The sequence below is a fragment of the Nycticebus coucang genome, chromosome 1, assembly GCF_027406575.1.
Source record: "Nycticebus coucang isolate mNycCou1 chromosome 1, mNycCou1.pri, whole genome shotgun sequence".
Lineage (NCBI taxonomy): Eukaryota > Metazoa > Chordata > Mammalia > Primates > Lorisidae > Nycticebus > Nycticebus coucang.
Window position 1 is genome coordinate 78,684,944 of NC_069780.1, and position 16,274 is coordinate 78,701,217.

Consider the following 16,274-nt stretch of genomic DNA (forward strand, 5'->3'; position numbering starts at 1 on the left):
TTCTGGGTTTAGGCAATTCTCTTGCCTTAGCCTCCCGAGTAGCTGGGACTACAGGTGCCTGACACAACACCCGGCTATTTTTTGTTTTTGTTTTTGTTGCAGTTTGGCCAGGGCTGGATTTGAACTCACCACCTTCGGTATATGGGGCCAGCGCCCTACTCACTGAGCCACAGGCACCGCCCCCATTTCTTATTTTTGACAGGTGAAGAAAATGATCCTATTATGAGTCACTGAGAACAAGAGACTCATTCCCAGTATATTTTTGTACATGCATTATCTTCTGAATGCAGTAAGGTAGGGAACATTAAAACAATCTGTGTTTATTCAAATTCCTTCATCAGCAACACTAAGCCATTTTTACTATTAGTAAAATTACAAATGGCTCTGCAAAATCGGAAGTTCTTCCACAACTGCTGTGAAGGACAGCAAGGTTGGATCCCTGATTGGCTGATGAACCTGAGGGAGTATAGTTTACAATCCTGATTATTGTCAGGAGAGAGAGATGACTAACAGAAGGAAGATGAATAAAGCCATGTCTGAAGGAAGCTGTTGATTGAGGAGGATTTTTAAGTTTTCTTCTTTCTGAGGAAACTCATCAGAAAAACATGTGATGTGAATCTAGTTCTGCTACGCAAAGTGAGAGCTTCATGTTTCTGGTTTCAATACAGACCAGGAGTTACGGGGCGAGCACGGGGGTGGGCAGGCTCCTCTGGGCTGTCTTCTCTTCTTCACCTCTCTGTACTTTTGTTTGACAAAGTGCAGTGAGTGTCTCAGGGAAAAGTGTTCAGAAAACCCAGGCCTCAGCTGTGTCTGGGCAAGTGGCCCTTGATCCCATTTCACTTCAGAGGAAGAGAAAAACACAGAGGTCTTTTTTTGTTGTTTCGATCCATAGAAATACTAGATTTTATAACAGACTAGCTCAAATAGTTAAGAGAAAATGGCTTAAAACAGTTAATACAAGTAAATGCCAGTTACTTTTTTCAAATTAAATAGGTAGGTTGAAACATTTATTTAACCATTTGGTAGGCACTAGCTGTTGTAAATTAACAAAATCACTGTGGTAATTCAATCTCAGAGGGTGGTTGCTAAGTGTCAAAATTATAACTAATTTCAATAAAAAATAATGCAATAGTCAACTCCCTTTTCTCATTTCAACAAGTATTTAGTGAGCACATGTTATGTGCTTTTATGGGTTACTTTTGTTACCTAATTTTAGCTTTAGTGTTGGGCAATGTTTGATCTTTGAGAACTTGAAACATCTCATGGGAACTGCCCTTATCTGTTAGGAAGATTTAAAATGTACAAATTATATAAGGTGGTAAATTTTTTCATTAAGGAGGCCACAAAATTGGGTTCCCTTAGCAACCTTTTTTTTTTTTACTACAATATTTAATTCCTTTGGAAAGAGGTTAACGTTTTCCTTTCAGGAACAGATCCACTATAGTATTCATTTTTTTTTATAAAATAATATTTAATGGACACCCAAGTATAGTTGACCCTCTGTATTTGTGGGTTCTGCATTCATGGATTCAACTGAGGATTGAACATATTTGGAAAAATATGGTTGTGTCTGTACTGAACATGTACAGGCTTTATTTACACAGCATTTACATTGTGTTATGTGTTATTAGTAATCTGGAGATGATTGAAAGTATTCAGGAGGATGTAGGTAGGTGATACGCAAATACTACACTATTTTATGTCAGTGGAATTGAACATCCGTGGAATTGTGGTATCCTGGTTGGGGGTGGGGGGGCTTGAGCCACTCTCCCACTAATATTGAAGGATGACTATGTATAAAATCACTGTTAGGTACTCCATATCACTCTATCTCACAAGGTTTCTGTAAGATTCAAATGAGGATTTATGTGATGCCACTTGAAAGAATATAAATTGTTGTGTGTATATGAATGCTATTTTTATAACATAACCTGAACGAGTCACAACACATTCAACTCTGACACATACAGAGTTACAATGATCTGGATCTACTTAAAATTTTAATAGGAGCCACCACTTACTGAGTTCCAAGTGCCATCAGTGTGCCATGTGCTTGGTAACATTTTATCTAATCCCGAGGAGGTGGCTATCCTCTACATCTTAGAAGATGAGGAAACATGAGGTCAAGAAAGCTGAAGGCTACAGTAACTTGACAGTGTTAGAACTGAGATTTGAATTCAGGCCTAGTCATCTGCAAAGCCTGTGAGCTCCTTCTATTCTATAACGCTCTAACAGTTGGTATTTTCCTTCAATTATAATACGGTTAAGCCTCATTTATACGGTATTATGAAAAATCAAACGTTTCAAGAACTACCAAACAGGATTACAAGTTTTTCCGGACAATTCAGAGTTATCACAGTGTGAGCAGCAGTCAAGGCCCTGGGCTATGCTCTGGTGTACTCCAAAGCCCTTGCACTTCCTGGGATGACCAATAGGATTTTTGTCTAGCTAAATTAGCCAGGTGGTTTTTGGTCTTTTCCTTTTGCCTGTCACTTTCCCCTGCTATTCTTGTGCCTACAATTTGCTGAACTAATAACCCAAATTACCAAATATACTGGATGGGTATCTAGCAGAGTGGTTCTCAAACTGTAGTGTCCATAACCCACCTGGAGAGCTAGTTTAAATGCAGGTTCTTTGGTCCACTCCCAGACCGTTCTGATTTAGTAGCACTGGGAGACTGGGGTATAGAATTTGCTGCCCTGTGAGTCAAGAACACATACTTTACAATTGTGAAAAATACATTCTCTAAGGAGAGTCCAATTTTATTAACTTTTAATATTTTTGACTATGGAGGGACTCTACCTAACAAATGCAAACATTGTAACCTCAAATTAACCCAAAACAGTAACAGAAAGATTTTTGTTTATAGCCTGGTTACTGGAGGGGTGTGTGTGTGTGTGTGTGTATCTACACACACACATATATATATTGGAGGTATTAAACATATTTAGAGCTAAATAGTTTTAATACATGAATTTTATTTTCTTCCCCTTTTTGAAACACTAGATTAATTGAACAAAATGGCTACAGAAAAGTCTGTAAGTACCACAAAAATGCCTTATTTCTCTTTACCCTCCACCCGCAAACCTTGCTTTAGTTTGTCAAAATTTCTTAAAGAGCAGCATGTATGGAAACGTAGGTTTGCATTCTGGTGTTCTCTTAAGTTATCTGATTGGACAAGTTACTTAACCAGCCTGAGCTGCAGTTTTTGCTCACCTTTAAAATGGAAATAATAGTACCTACTTCTCAGGGATGGTGGGAACTTTGGGAACTTGAACGATAATACATAGCAAGTGCCTGGTAAGCACTTAATACGTGGTCAAAATTTAAAAATGAATTTATTATTTATAGGACTTCCAGTTGTAATGATCACAAAAGTTCTGTGACTTTTGTCACACCCCAGTGCAGGGTACAGAAATGAACACAGTGGAGGGTCCTCCTTTATAGCCAGGAAGAGAGACAAAGTTTGCATCTGCAGCACACGATCCTCACTTCAGCTGTACAAAATGGGCTCAGAAATATTGAGTTCTATGTCACACAACAGAGAATGCAAAGAAACTAAGACTATCCTATTTTAAATATTACACACAACCCCTAAATATTTATAATGAAATATTATTACCTTGGTGGAAGAAACAGGCATACTAACATGAAAAAACACATTTTATTGCACTTAAGTTATAAGAAAATAAAATTTCTAAGTGAATCAAACCATAGACACAATCCCTTTAAAGGTTGTTTTCCTCCATCATGTCAGGTTGTTACATAACTAAAATTAACCAACTTGAATCTGATTGTTTTAAATCAGACTATAAATAAAACAAACAAAAAAAATAAACAGGAGGAGGAAAAAAAAAGATCACCTAGGATACAGTGTTAAACCACTTTCACAGTTCAGCTTGAGTTGTGGCTCTTGGAGAATGAGGCAAACCATTTGACTTTTTCATTCATTTTGTTTGTTTGCATGTGACACCTTTACTACAAAAACTGAATAGTTTCTGCTTTGTCAGTTACTCAGAGCAATAAAACTGTAACAGTTGTTTTCCCAAATACTGTAAAACACTAAGACTGACCAGCAACTTTATTTTAATTTTGTGTTTTATATTTTTAAAATATTTTGTCAGTTTTATGATATACGTTCATCCATTCACCACAGCCCTCAAAAAGAAAAGTTTCTCCACAGAACAGGCAGTAATAGCTCTGTTCCAAGGAATGTGTTTTAATTTTTGCCCAGATAAAAGAAAATAAGCTTTGCACACACTCTCAATTCTTTACTTGCAGGCAAACTTCACTCTTTATTATCTGAAACTCTTCCATTCTCAGCCTCTTAGAGGCACAGATGGTTCAAGTTTCAGTGGCAAAAAGTCTTTTTTCTGTAACCAAACTAGAGCAAATTTGGAATTCAGTCTGGGACTAAAACGTCACAGCAGAAAAAAAATAAAAAAAAATAATTTGCTTTTTCTTTCTTTCATTTAGCAGCATAAATAAGTTTGGCCACTGGGAGTACAGTACAGGGGTGGGACAACAATCCCATATTTGAAGACCTACTTCTAGCACCAGCATCAAGAATTACCTCCATCTCAGGACTCACAGAACCCAGGACAACTTGCCACCTTTGAGCAACATACGCATTGAAGAGTGTATATGGAAGCAACAGTAAATAGATTAACAGAGGCTAATACTGTGATTGATTGACATTGGCAATGGTTGGCAAAAAAGAAAAAAAGAAAAAAAGAAAAGAAAAAAGGGGGGGGAGCTTTTCATGATAACTGTACAAAAACAATTCACAGTAATTTTTTTTTTTTTTAGCTTTTCCACTCCAGAAAAAAATGACTTTTTTGTTGCAGATGCTCTCTAATTAGGAAGTCAACCAGTACTTGTTTTGATGTTATTGCAGTTCCTGTCTAGGTGTCAGTGGTAAAAGAACAGGCTAGGAGAATCTGTAATGATGTTTCAGCATTAACACTGCCCAATGACCACTGGAGAAGAAAGTAAAGAAATAATTGCACCTGGTTTGATTTAGAAAGTCTCACTTTGCAAGGCTGCCCTCAGTCACCAGTGGACAGCCAGCAGATGCCTCTCTCGTCAGTTATGCTTTGTCGTCTCTTCTTTCCCTTCTTAGTCTGTAGGTCTTTTCAATCTGTTGCCCCAAGCCAACATCCTGCACCACTGAGAACAAGGGACTTTTTTTCTTTTTCTTTTTTTCTTTTTTGCAGGGGGAAGGGAAGGGAGTATATCGTCTACACATTTGGACAAATTCATCTTTCTGCTCTTCACTTCATGTCCACATCAAAGTCCAGCACCAGCAGCTTGGTTTCTTCAGTCCCATTCCGACTCCCAACTGCACACACCAGCTTTGTGTTCGAGGCTCTGATCCGCCACACAACTCCCCCACTCCCCCCACTCTCCAATGTGACTAGATTTCGAATAAATTCACCCGTTTTCAAGTCCCATAGTTTTACAGTTCCATCATCTGAGCTGGTAATTACAAAGTTCTTGTTGAACTGTAAACAGGTCACAGCACTCTGATGCTTGTTGGGACCTAGGCAAAACCAAAAGAATTGAATTACTGGTTAGAAATTATGGCTATGGGTTAGTTACATTGTAATTTGTAGACTCTATGTTAGAATACACAATAAATGCAACATTGGAAATGCTGCATATTTAGAAACCTTTGTCCTGAACATTTCAGGATCAAGCATGGATGTAAGAAAATCTGGTGGTTATTTCTAACTGAAACATTAACTTTTAAGAGTTCTGTCTTCCAGGAAGCTTGGTTAGCTACTAGGCAAACATTTGATTTTCTGGCAGTGGGAGAATATACTGTATAATATATTGTATTCCTTGGCAAAGATGCTGTAATTTCATGTATTTTGCTGATGTACAAATGAACACTTTAAAAGATATATTACCCCACTACTTTAAACTGACCAAAGGTGAAGGCTAAATGAACACTATTCCAAAACTCTGAGGAAGAGACAAAACCAATGAGTAAAAAGCTGCAATGCTGCCCACCAGATGGCCTCACAAAAAAAAAGAGAGAGAGAGAGAGAAACACTTTCAAAGGAGTATAACGGGAAAAAAAGTTAATCATGAGGAGATTAGCAATGTTGGGCCTCATCTCAGGACACACAGAACCCAGGACAGCTTGCCACATGTGACAAGGTGACTTTCATGCATTTCTTCCTCTACTGTAGGGCACACAATTACTCCTTTCCATTTCAGTTCAGCAGTTGGCTAAGTGGAGACCAAAGCAACATCCTATTGGGGATGCTTTTATTTTTTTTAACAAGGTAGCCCTTTAAAATTGGACAACAAATTCAAAATAAAATGGTCTCAAAAAATGTAATGAGTACATTACTTCTGTGAAATCAAGCTCTTTCTTCTCACTGTTCTTTAAGGTTAAGTAGACAACTAAACAATTTTATATTATATGTTCAAAAAAATTTAAAACATTTTCTTAAGGGTAGACTAGTTCTGTACATCATATCAAAAATGTTTATAAACTAACCTGAAATAAGTATTTCGTATGAGGTTAACTCTTTTGAAGGTAAAGTTCCATCTTTCTCTCTTTAGTAACAATCTCATTTTCAATGAACATAACTAAAGATGGGTAGCCAAAACATACCTTGCAATGTTTGTAAACACTGTCCTGTTTTGATATCCCAGATTTTAACTGTAGAATCTGCATTCCCAGAAACAAGAATATTGTCTTTCAGTTCCATTCCACTTGTTAATGACTGGTGCCCTGTTAACGTGTGAATGCAGTTCCCTGTCTCCACATCCCAAACTCGGATTGATGTGTCAAGAGATCCACTCACCACATGGATGCCATCGAACTACAACAGATATAGTTTATTAGAAGTATAGGTATTCCTTTTTTTTTTTTTTTTTGAGACAGAGTCTCACTATGTTGCCCTCTATAGAGTGCTGTAATGTCACAGCTCACAGCAACCTCCAACTCTTGGGCTTAAGCGATTTTCTGGCCTCAGCCTCCTGAGTAGCTGGGACTATAGGTCCCCACCACAATGCCCAGCTATTTTTTGATTGCAGTTCTTATTGTTGTTTAGCAGGCCCAGGCTGGGCTCAAACCTGCCAGCCTCGGTGTATGTGGCTGGCACCCTACTCACTGAGCTATGGGCGCTGAGCCTATAAGTACTCTTCTTATCAATTATTGACCTTAATCCTAATAGAGGAGGGGGAGAGAATGGGAAAGAGGTAATATCAGGAACAAAATGAGGTAGTAGGATAAAATGACAACTAGGATAAAGTGCATGCCATCAAGCAACTCTATAGTGCATGTTCTCAGACACACTATCAGAAATGCTTATTTTTATTTCCAGTAGCTTCAAACTAGATGCAGAAACAACAAAAAAGATAAAGCATGTAAAATGAACAGCAAATTATTTCCAGATTATCTGGCCTCACTTAGTGGCTATATACCATGGATGACTAAGTGAGGTTTTGCCGTTTGGATTTTACTTCCCAATAGGAAGTCATAATGACACAGCTTGCAATAGGGGGTGTGAGGCATGAAAAAGGCTAGAGTTACCTTTCATGATGTTTAAAAGTAAATTATGTTAAGAACTGTATGTTAAACAAAAGCATCATTTATGAGACTCTAACACTAATTAGGAAATATGCCAAAAGATAATTACATCTGGAATTAGAAGAGGTGGCATTTTGGTGGTAAAAGAAAGCTATACAGCACATCTTCTCTAGCTTCCCCACTACATACAAGGCCCATAAATATTTACAAATTCCCAGAGATATGTAAAAATGTGGCTATCTCTTTTTTCAATCAAATGGTTTATTTAGATGAGAATATTACATTCATTAAGTTCATAAAACATTAAACCAGTTGTAACCAATTTCCTCTCCTTCAAATCCTTCACCTTCTTTAATTTAACGAACATCTCTACCATATATCAATATTTCCTGATATGGACAGTATCTCATCAATTAAAAAAATATCCTAAGAACAGAATTGTCAGTGCTGAAATTATGTACTAATTTGCTGATTATTAATGGCTGTAATGGGTAAATAAGTTATGTAAGCAAAAGGATATATTTTTAAATTGAAAATGCTGCCTTTCAAGAAATAAAACAAAATTCCTTTTCTACACTTTTCATTAATCTAGTCAACTATCTCAAAATATGACAACCTATTCAAGGACGTCAGGTCCAAATGCAAACAACAACAAAAAAATCAGTTTAGTCAAATTTCCTTTCTTACGACTAAAAATCAGTGGCCCTAGGTGAGGGGAGAAATGTTATGCAGAAAGGATCCACTTCTACTTTGAATGGGGATGGAATCGCAATTACATGGTTCATCAATTTTTAGCTCTCAAGGCACAGGGTAGCTTTTGGCCAAATTAATCCTCAGCTAAGGAGTTTATTAGGATCCAGGTTATACTCTGATGAAACTATCTAACCATTAATTAATATAGCAAAATTTGGACCCCCAAAGTGTCAGGCTGCATGATAAATATTTGTATTTTATAGGGAAAATGAATCATAGAAAATTGAAACCATTACAGCATTTAAAAATTTTGAAATTTGTGTTTTTTAATGCCAATTTTAAAGTATATATAGACATTAGGATAATCTGATTCATTTTTTGGGACTGATCATTGGATCAGCAATTTGACAGTGATTATTTGAGTGAAACAATCTTATGATTCATCAAGTAGAGCATCTAAGGGATGTGAGAGATAAAAATCTCTTACCTGTAATGAATAGACTCTATTAGTATGCCCCTGCAACGTGTGTAGACAGGTCTCAGTCTCTGGATCCCACACCTTCACCATAAAATCATATGCTCCACTAACAACCCTCCTGCCATCATATTGAACACAGCGGACTGCTGCTACATGACCCATCAAAACATGTAAACACTGGCCTGTCTCAATATCCCAAACCCTAAGAGTGGCATCTCGAGAACCGCTAACAACTCTGTAGGGGGAAAACAGAAAAAAAAAGTATTGGAGTTTTTAATAATATGAGAAAACATGATAAATGAAGTCAATGGTTTTTAAGTTTTTTTTCTTAAGCAGAAAAAAAAAAGAAATCCTATATAAAACTTTGATATATAATATCAACATACAATATTGTGTTACTTTGATTAGAATAGGAAATTGGGAAGCCTAGAATTCTCCCCATTTGGTTCCCTGACTGATGGACTTTGGTTCTAGCACCTTCAGGTTCTGTGAGACAGAGTTTGAAAACCACTATATGATATTAAAAAAGAAGAAGCAGGCTCTAAGGATACACAATAAGTTCTTGATTCTAGAAATAAAATAATAATGTGGGTATATGTATAAAATGTTAATGGGATAACTCTAGATAATAGTATTTTGAATAATTTAAATTTTCTTCTTTATGGTTCTCTGTCATTTTCCCAGATTTCAATTATGAACACATATATTTTCTTGTGATTCAGTAAAAAAATTCAATAAAGGTTATTCAACAAAAGAAATAAGAATTGGGTATTTAAACAGCTATAGATTATGTGTTTTATACTATATATTCTGGCAAAATTAACCAGTGTTAGACACGTCCTCAAACAAAGGCCACTTATGCTTATAATGATTAAATGTACAAATATTCAATAGGCTGTAGCGATATTAAGACATAAGATTTTGAAAGATACATACATCTATTACACAATGGAAATCCCTTAAAATCTCGCTGAAGATTATTAAAGCTACATTCTTCTTAAAAGTAGAGTAATACAAATACTGCAATCATTTTTGGATTATAAAATAAAGCTGAAAACTCAGGTATCCTTATGTCATCTAGGAGATATCAAGAAATGCCATCGTTTCCATATTTGAAAAAGCAGAAAATTAAAGCATTGCAAGATTTAAGTCAGAACATAATAGAAACTCAAATGCAAGGTCTCTTGCTATCAATTCCCCCAATTTTAACAGTATGGCACACTGTTCAAAGTAGAACCAAATGCCAGACGAAAAGGTAGTGTGAAATCTGCTTAATGTAATGGTTCTTAATAAAGAAGAAACAGACAGAATTAAAGGTAAAGACTACAGTCAGTTCATTGTAAGGACATCTGAGAGAGACATTTTTAACAAATGAAGTAAAAATTACATTTATTTAATGGTTAGGGTAAATGAAGACATGTCAATAGAAAAATAAGGAAGGTTTTGCAGGAAGAGATGAAAGCAACAGCAAAGGCACGGAGAAGAAAAAGGCAGGCAGTCCAATTAGGCTGAAACCATTTTGAAAACTGACTGGGAACAGTAGGCTCCCACAGACTTAAGAACCAGGTAGTGATACTATCATAATTATAGAAGCTGTGCAAAAGGTAAGAAGACCAAGTTTAAAAGTTATGGCTATAGTTCAGAATGAGAGAATAAATTCAAACCCACAGGCCTCAGCTTTTGAGTAGACTTGGAGGATACAGGAGCGGGAGAAAAGTGGGTAGGTAATTAAAAAGACTCTCAGCCTTGGAGCCTAAATCACTACATCTGGCCCACTTGCATAAATATGAACATAAAGAGAGAGAAAATGATTTCTGCTTGAAGATGATGAATCATTAAGATACAGGAACAATAAGAAGGATTAGAGAGTAGAGAGTCTGAAGGAGGAACCCAACCAAAATATCAAACAAGGGAGGGAATCTAAAGACAATCCCAACTTTTAGGCCTATACACTATGGCTTTCTTAGAATATAAGCCTCTAGAATCTAATAACTACTGTCTAATTTAAGAGCATATTATCCCTATTTCAGTAACTCTACACAGAAAGGGCCCAAATTCACAAGCAACAGAGGAAGACATCACAACCATAGTAGAATTTCCCCTTACCTTTTCTCATGCAGATGCATACAACGCACAGTGGAAGTATGCCCGTATAAGGTGTGTATACATTCTCCTGTCTCTGCATTCCACACTTTGAGAGTGCGATCTGTAGATCCACTAATGATGATATTGTCTCTCATCTGTGATGACCATACTCCACCTGTATGTCCAACTAATGTTCTCAGACACTGGAAAAACACTTAAGATGATTACTTTTGGGTAGAAAAGAAAGTGATTAAATAACATTTTAATAGCTCATAGAAATTTGGAGTAAAATTATTTATTCAATTTGATTGGCCCATCAGAAAATATTTTTTGCACAAAACATAACATGATCCATCACTATATTACTCTGTTTATTCAGTACCATTGCATACTTATATAAGAACACACAACTGAGAAACAAGTATATAGAAAGCAAACACATGCTATGAACTACATGATATAACACATGAGATAAAAAGCAAAACATATGATACAGAAGCAAATGTGATTGCTTTAGCCTGACCTCCTCTATGATATAACACTGAAAACTACAACTTGGTTTCTTCCATAGAGTTAGATTCAATAAAAGTACCCCAACAATGTTGGGTGTGGCTACATACCACATTTTATTTGAATGTGCCCTACGGCAGTAGTTAGGAGCCAACCTAGCTACTTCTAGACAAGTAAAGACAGACATTAAAACTCTGAAATAAATCTAAAACACTACGGAAACATGAAGCTGCCTATAAACATTTTAACATTTGATTTGAAAGATTCTTGCCCAAGAAGCATCAAGGTAAAAAGACATTTTAAAAAGCACATTCTTTTTTTCCTACAGTCTTTTCTGTTATTTCTTAAGTGGTCAGTTACTTAATTCACGAGAATACCTTTCTACTGACAGATAAAAATGTTTGAATCAATTTTTTCTTCAAACTCACATTTAAATACCTAGAGTTTGCTTAGCTTACATCTCATAAAGGCTTGAGATAAGTCTAAATTAACATGATTCATTTAACTTCTAAACTATAGGTAGCTTATTGTCAAAACAGTTCATGAAGAAAAACTATCCCCAATCATACTTTTTCTTTTTCTTTTTTTTGGGGGGGTGGGGGGGAATATAAATATCTATTTATTTATTATTAAATCATAGCTATGTACATTAATGCGATCATGGGGCACCGTACACTGTTTTTTTTGAAAAATATTAAAAAGTAATGAGGTATAACTTAAGAGTAATGAGGTTAACAAAGGTGGAAAAAACTGATTCAAAAACATAAAGCAAGTCTGAAAGATCTTAAAATATCTAAGTCACAAAGACAGATAAAGTAGATTTACCTCATAAGTGTATTTATTCACTTATGAGACAAGGTCTTGTTCTGTCACCCAAACTAGAGTGCAGTGCCATGATCATAACTCACTGCAGCCTTGAACTCCTGGGCTCAAGTGATCCTCCTGACTCAGCCACCTGAGTAGCTGGGTCTACAAGTGCATGCTATCATGCCTGGCTAATTGTTCATTTTTTATAGAGACAGAGCCTCTTGCTATGCTGCCTAAGTTGGTCTTGAACTCCTGGGCTCTTGGCCTCTCAAAGTGCTGGGATTACAGGTATGAGCCACTGCACCTGGCCAGACATAAATTGATAACATGAGAAACACCATTATCTAAGGCAACTTTCATAAATATGGGGGAAAAGGCTAAGTTAGAAGCTCTGATATTTGCTATCCACATAAACGAGGATCAAAAATGAATCCTTGTTTGCTTTTTACTTGTTGATCCTTACAAAGTTATGTATAAAATGGTGACTCTGTGAAGAACAGAAAGAAGTAAACTTACTTTGCCTGTGACTGCTGACCAAACTTTTAAAGTGTTGTCATCAGAACCACTAACTATTCGGTTACCACAAAACTGTAAGCATGTGATCACATGATCATCATGTCCTTTCAGTACCTATAAGATAGACATGCATATTAGAAATACGTTATTAAATTATGTTTTTAAAAATACCGGTAAGAAGAAAAATGAAGCCATACACAGAAACAGTAATCTGTAGCCTATCTCTGGAACACTAAAATTTATATAAAATATGAAGCAGCATCTTCCTGACTGATGAATCAAGAATTAAACATTGCATTGTTTCCATATTCTATTCTCCGTATTTGAAACATCAACTATTACAATTTTACTGAATCAAAACCTCATAAGTATGGTTCAAACACAAATGTATTTTATAATCATTTATTTTATCTGTTCAAATCAAAAGAATATGCCTCTGATTTTTGCAACTTTAACATACAAGAACAAAAGAAAGCACCTACTAACTAGAAAGAGTAGAACAATTATCAGCTTTTTCAACTTAAAATGAAAAAACTTGTCATAATGTATATATATTAGTATAATTTCTCCCTAAATTGTTTTTTAGTTGTAAAAAAATACATCAAATAATTTCAAGCATTTTTACCATTCTTTATATATCATTAATATACTTGAAATGTTGTAAAATTACATAAAACATGTAATTACAACATTTCAAGTATATAAATAGTATATAAATAATGGTAAAAATGCTTGAAAAGCCACCAAACCCCAAATATAGACTCCTCAGAAAATCACCTTTGGACTATATAGTCAGAGGCAGCAAATTCTTAAGTAGAATTCATATGATACAATAAAATTGAATAGAATTTAATTTACATTAGATAGATATTCAATTCAATTTATCTTTTATTAAGTATAATTAGTTGCCTGATTAGAGAAATTAGCAATAAAGGAATATTGTCAGTTACATTTTCAGTTATTTTTAAATATATTGTATTTTTCCACCAAAGATAGGTGTCAAATTATATAGCTTGCCAAGAAGAGAAATAGTATGCTAGGTACTAACACTGATTAATGGGTTCTGTTACACTGTGCAGGAGTTCAGTTACCTTAGGAGATTTGAGTTCTCCTCGCCTCCAGTTAGTATCAATTCTGTGCTGTCTGATGTATGCACTTTTCCACGGACTATGTGTAAAACCTGGTTTTATGACTTTTCTTCTCTTGATGTGCAATGGTTCATCAATTCCTAAAGTGATAAAAAGTTCAAAAATATAATTGCTTTAACTATTATAAAAGTTACATGTTTTATAATGTACCTCATTTTCCTCTATGCTTAAAACCACTGAAATATAGGACATTGTCCTATTTCTAATACTGTTATCACAGCTTGTAACAATAATGTAAAGTTCGCATCGCGTATGGCATATTTTTATAGTCATGCTTTTATTTCTTTCTCAAAGTTTGATACTAGGAGATGTTGGTGAGGATGTACAGAAATTGAAATGCTTGCGCACTCCTCAGGCAAACAATTGCTTTGAAAACAGTATGGCGGTTCCTCAAAAAATTAAACATAGAATTAACATATGATTTAGCTGTTCTACTTCTCTTCCTCCAAGAATTAAAAATAGAGACTTGTACAATCTGCAACCTATGTTCATAGTGATATTGCATTATCTACAACAGCCAATAAGTGGAAGCTATCCAACTGTCCATCAATAGATGAATGAATAAACAAAATAGTGTGTGTGTATACACAATGGAATTATTATTCATCTTTTAAAAAGAAATTCTGATATGCCATTACATCAATAAATCTTTAAGACATTATGCCAAGTGAAACAAACCAGTTACAAAAGGACAAATATTGCATGATTCCACATGTATCAAGTACCCAGAACAGTCAGATTCATAGAGAAAAAAAGTAAAACAGTTGCCAGAGGCTGGGGAAGAGGACTGAGAGGGTCTAACAACCAGTACAGAGTTTCAGCTGGAGAGGATAAAGAAGTTCTAAGATGGATGGTGGTAATGGTTGCACAATAACGTGAAGGTACTTAGTGCCAGTGAACAGTACATTTTAAATAGTTAAAATGATAAATTTTATGTTACGTATATGTTACCAACATTTAAAAGTCATTGAAAACAATTTTATGAGAAAAGTTAAGGTAGGGTTGATTAATCCCACTTTGTGTATACAGATGCTTGAGAAGAAGGCTTTCAGTGATTAATCCAAGCCCTAGATAGGGCACAACCAGAAACCAAGCATCTTGGATCTTTACCTCTAAGCTTTATCAACCTGGACTAACCACCGAAGATCCCCACCTGACTATAACTGAACAGGAGCATAACCTATACAATACCTGTATCATACTCCAAGGTTCTTTTTCAAAAAATTCTGCTTTGGAGGCAAATAGTATTTTTACTTTTCAAAAAATTATTTTTATGGATGCTTCCTAGAAAAAAAAGTCCTCCCTTTAATTCATATGAAGGATACACACTCCTCTACTAAGGGGGTTAAAAACCCAAATAAACCAGGTTTTAATAACATAATCTCCATGACAGAAAATGGCAGTTCATAACTACTGTATCCCCAACATTTAAGAATGATTTTTACTTATAGGAAGTGTTCAATACATATTTATAGAAGGAATTACATACTAAATATTTGGGTGTTTACTTAATTATATCAATTTTGTGGTTTCTTTAAATTATCCTCATCCTGACTTTAACTATTTATTAATTCTACTAGCTATTAGGAAGCAAACCAGATATGTTTGTTATAACTACATATGTAGTGCTTGTTAAAGGGTCAGCTGCAAGATTAAGCTCATTTGAATGCCATCTGAATGTGTGGAATAACCTGTGGATTTTATTATAAATACATGTATGTAAACGAAGACACATTCTATGGCAGGCTGCCGAAGTTCCCTTTTTTCATTTACCCAGCATTTTATTCTATCTCTACATAAAACTTACTTTGATCTTTCTACATGTCTTCAGAATCACTTTGCTTTTTCGAAATACAAAAATATTCTCTATACAATTTTGAACTTACCTTCTTCTTTGCATTTCTCTCTCCAAAGAAGGTTGTCTTCAGCCAAAATTCTCCAGTAGCGACATGTCTGAGCCGCTTGTAGCAGGTCTTTGGGTTCCAGGAATGAAAGCACATAAAGTGCCAACTAAGAAAAAGAAAAATGCATAGTGAAATACCCATATATTTTTTAAAAATAAGAAATAATAAGTTATTCTTCAAAGAATGAAATATGTAAAGATAAGTGTACACATTCTAATTTCTAAAATTATGAAAGGCAATAACTTCAGTCTTAAATATATACCACATTAAAAACAAATATATATCTATTGGTTTTTTACAAATTTTACTCCATAGACCTTGACCTCTTCCAGGAATACTTGTTAAATCTATTTCTTTCTGCCTTTACTCTGTGAGCCTCAGTCATTTAAATTCGTTTACTCTCTCCACTATAATGTAAATTCATGAAAGATAGGACCTAAATGTCTACCTGTCAGGTAAGAAATGAGATTTCTTATTAGGAGATTTTGTAGCATGACTTCAGATCGTTTCTGATAGATACATATACCATAATAGTTCACCATATCAAGGTGTTTATTATTACAATGAACTTTTGAAACATTTAC

The 16,274-nt window shown here is 35.1% G+C and overlaps 1 protein-coding gene across 6 annotated transcripts in view; it reads right to left on the reverse strand.

Annotated features, from left to right (window-relative positions):
• Nucleotides 1-3,645: 3,645 nt before the first annotated feature.
• Nucleotides 3,646-16,274, reverse strand: part of FBXW7 (F-box and WD repeat domain containing 7) — a 249,075-nt gene continuing 236,446 nt past the window's right edge. For all 6 annotated transcript variants that reach the window (XM_053582913.1, XM_053582904.1, XM_053582895.1 and 3 more), the window contains 7 exons: nucleotides 15,673-15,796; nucleotides 13,730-13,866; nucleotides 12,639-12,752; nucleotides 10,827-11,008; nucleotides 8,730-8,955; nucleotides 6,629-6,839; nucleotides 3,646-5,542 (listed from right to left, as the gene is read on the reverse strand). In XM_053582913.1, the coding sequence (XP_053438888.1) occupies nucleotides 5,274-5,542; nucleotides 6,629-6,839; nucleotides 8,730-8,955; nucleotides 10,827-11,008; nucleotides 12,639-12,752; nucleotides 13,730-13,866; nucleotides 15,673-15,796 (1,263 nt within the window). In that variant the 3' untranslated portion in view covers nucleotides 3,646-5,273. The remainder of the gene's footprint in view (nucleotides 5,543-6,628; nucleotides 6,840-8,729; nucleotides 8,956-10,826; nucleotides 11,009-12,638; nucleotides 12,753-13,729; nucleotides 13,867-15,672; nucleotides 15,797-16,274) is intronic.